This window comes from Octopus bimaculoides, chromosome 28, assembly GCF_001194135.2.
Source record: "Octopus bimaculoides isolate UCB-OBI-ISO-001 chromosome 28, ASM119413v2, whole genome shotgun sequence".
NCBI lineage: Eukaryota > Metazoa > Mollusca > Cephalopoda > Octopoda > Octopodidae > Octopus > Octopus bimaculoides.
Window position 1 is genome coordinate 12,952,167 of NC_069008.1, and position 3,928 is coordinate 12,956,094.

General features: G+C 37.2%; 1 protein-coding gene across 1 annotated transcript in view; it reads right to left on the minus strand.

Annotated features, from left to right (window-relative positions):
* The window catches only part of LOC128251167 (zinc finger protein 271-like), a 29,630-nt gene that overhangs the window by 6,528 nt on the left and 19,174 nt on the right, over positions 1 to 3,928 (minus strand). Inside the window, exon 3 of the mRNA XM_052977682.1 lies at positions 3,809 to 3,913. Within this exon, the coding sequence (XP_052833642.1) occupies positions 3,809 to 3,913 (105 nt within the window). The remainder of the gene's footprint in view (positions 1 to 3,808; positions 3,914 to 3,928) is intronic.

The window sequence follows — 3,928 nt, forward strand, 5'->3', positions numbered from 1 at the left end:
ATATGAGAACACGGATGTTACGTAAGTAAAATGTTAATGTTCGAAAGTGCAGCAGTGCATAGATAATTCTTTATTCTGTATATTTCTCATTTTGTCCTGTTCTGACGTTTTGCGAAATTTTTCTGGAGAACATTATTTTTCTTTGTGGTTGGGTCGTTGATGACCTCTTTCTAGCATATTGGATGTCCACCTAGTGGTCATCCCTTATACACGTGTAATACAATTTTTTCTGAATTTTCAGATTTTTATATGCTAGGCTACTTGGTTTTAAATTTAATTAATACTCAATTTATCATCCTATCTATATAAATATATATATATATATATATATATACATATATATATAAGCAACACACACATATGCACACAAATTGCATACATGTTTTGTACGCATACATGTTCGTATGTGTATGTGTGTGTGTTGCCCGTATATCAACAAAATGCATACACACATCTTGTGTTACATATACATACGGATAAATGATTAAAAATAAATATATTTTGGAAATGGCGATTTACGGTACAATACCTAGAAACATGAAAATCAGACCACATGGGTTTGTTTACATCAATTCGGCAGTTTCCATAAAAAGTGTTTGGAAAGAACGCGAAAGAGATTGAGAGAGCGCGCTCTCCCTCCCTTACACACATGCCAGTTATCTCTCTTTCTTTCTTTCTCTCTCACACACAGCAACATTACACACACACACACACATGCTGCTCTCTCACACTAACAAAAGAACTTCACATACACACCACACTTTCTGTCTGGCATACTCACTATAAAAAGAAAGCGTGTATTTCTTTTTGGCAACATGTGTTTTGAGTGTAATGTTGGTGTGTGTGTGTGTGTGAGAAAGAAAGAAAGAAAGAGAGATAACTGGCATGTGTGTGTAAGGGAGGGAGAGAGAGATAGCAAGAGAAGGTATTTTTTCTTTTTGCTTGTTGTTTCCTGCGTTTTTTTCTTTTTGCTTGTTAGCTGCCTACCACACAGACGCTGGCAAACAAAATGTATCTCTCCTTCACCCTCCCTCTCACAAACAGACAATTTCTCTTTCTCTCTCTCTCGCCTTCATGCGTGTACGCACAGATTTGACTTCGCCATGTCAACAAACTTCAAAATTGGTAAAAATTTATCGATTTTTACAGCTGTACGCGGGTGCCTCTGATAGAAAAACTTCGCTAAAATGCACATAAGGTCATGACACATCTCCTAAAATTGGAGCAACATGCGTGCTAATTTGTGGACGTGCATAAACTACATTCACGTTCACACACACACACACATCCTCTCTTTATATATATACAGATGATGGCTCCAGTCAGCCTTCTTTACTAGCGTGCTAATCCCGTCTCTGAAAACCTATCTCAACGGGAAAGACGTATTTAGTTTCCAGTAACCGGGACTCTGCCTATGTGTCTTATCTAAGACTAGCGTACACGTCACAAGTTTGTGATCCGTGTAGCTATGTGGAATTGTGGACACCCTATGCCATCTCTTATCTACTCTCCTACACAGTACTCTATCTAGATACAATCTATTCCCTTTCTTCACTCAATCTCTATCTCTAAATCTCTGCCTCCTCTAACTGTCCACCTGCGTTAAACACTACCATTTTCCCCACTCTCTCTCTCTCCCTCCCTCCTCTTTCCTGCTTTGCCTCTCACTTAAACTATACCTCACCTTTTATTTGACTTTTCTTTGTCCCTCTTCCGTCAAACTTTTTACCCCTTCCTTTGAAGTAAGCGTGATACACACAACACATACGTACGAAAACAAACAAAACTAAGCATATTAATATTATTGATAAGTCTGAATACATGCATGGGACATTAATTGAAATCCTTCGTGTGTCTATGACTAATACATGCTGCAAGGATATGCAGGGCTCCTGGTGTATATATACACATATAAACAAGCACCAAGCAGTAGGAAGTCTTCTCAAGAGCCAAAGTAGACTTGCAAAATATAGTAATCATTTCTGCTTCAGAAATTTATCAGCCATTGTTATGATACTGGGAAAAAGGAAACAAGCATACAAAAAGAAAATTTATGCATAAGCTTGATTGGTTTGCGTTTTAGCCACTGCTGGGTAGTGTGTTTAATTTGTTCACTGAACACCACAGTGAATTTCCCATTGTTTTTCAAAAATCCCCTCTAAATCACAAAACGAAGGGGTGAGTGTACCCTATTTTTCGAATCCTAGCAGCAACACTGAAGCTGGAAGCAGGATAATAATCGAATTCTACACTTATCCCATTCAAGTGCCCACTTCCATACAAGGATTTTTGTATTTTCTTCATAAACTATTTTCTACAACAACAACATTGAAAAATACCATAGCAATGAGAACACAGGTTCGAAAGTTCCTTAAAACACCTGATGAAGGTTGGAGGGTATATCAGCCAAAACATTGTGTTAACAATAAACAAGATGACAAATATCTATCAAATGTAAATAATTTCTCATCTCTTAAATATAGAACTGTATTAGAACTTTGCCGTACATGAACACCAACACTGCACATCCAGTGAAGCTTACCCACTTCGTGTCTCTCTAGTCTTTCCATTCAGAGCCCGTGTGACACTACCATGTAGCATTGATGTTCATGCACAATCAACACAAAATCTACTTTTCACTCAGAAATAGAAACCTTTCATTCCAGCATATTTAATACCTCTCTGAACTTTCTCCATCCTGTTATTCTAGCAACTACATTTTCAGAACATCCTCCTCCACTGATAATTATGTTGACTAGTACGTTGTATGCAATTCCTCATGATTTCTATGCAAATCACTTCCCTTCCGCAATCTTCCTCACACAACACCAGATGATACACCAAAGGAATTTCTCAAGTGCTTCCTCCAGATCAACGAATGCCAAGTACAGTGGTTTACACTTAATTAATTTTCTTGCAGTTGCTTGACTAAGGAGATACTAACAGGAAGACATTTTCTCAGAAAATCGGTGATTTCTAATTTAATCGGCTATAACTCCATCCATAACTTTCCAAAACTTATCCAGCAACTTATAACTCCATAAGTATGTCTAAGGCATCTCCTCTAACCTTCTAACAGATAACTATAATGCTACTGTACAAGTCATTGTGGATGATATCTTCATCTATAACCTGATTTATTATTAACGTGACCGTATCCTATTCCACCACATTTCTAAAGCATCCCAGCAGTAATTCCTGATGTACAAGGGGCTATGCTTGTGTTTATATCTTTCACCCATCTATCATATATTACCGTCTACTAGGATAGCTGCTCCCTCTCTAAGGCTCATATTGGAAACAAACCCTTCCTACCATGCACATGCCGTTCTTCCTCATCTTCTAAGAACTGACAGGCCTCTTCCTTTCTCCTTCTACCCTTGGCAAATACACACGATTCCTAAATTCCCCTTCTAGTTACCGAATACAGCTGTTTGTTCTTTCATTTTCCAAGTGTAATCTTGCTTTTACAGTCTTGTCTCAAAATTAAAATGAGATAAGAAAACTAAATGAGGGTGGGTAGTAATATGAATTTGACAATAAGGTATAATAAAGTTATATCAATTAAAATACAAGATAGATTCATCATATATTGAAATAATTATTGATAACCTGAAATTTCACATTAATACAATTACTATGGTATATGATTACCTTCATGTCTTGTTAACTGAGTCCTTTGAGAGAATGATTTTCCACAGGTTTCAGTCATATGGCTTCTCACCTGCATGAATACGTTTGTGCTTTATAAAGGTATCGCCTTCAGAGAAGGTTTTACCACAGATTTCACAGCAATATGGCTTCTCACCTGTATGAATACGTTTGTGTGCTGTTAATTGATTACTTACAGAATATGATTTTCCACAGACATCACACTGATATGGCTTCTCACCTGTATGAATACGTCTGTGCACTGTTAAGTGATCAC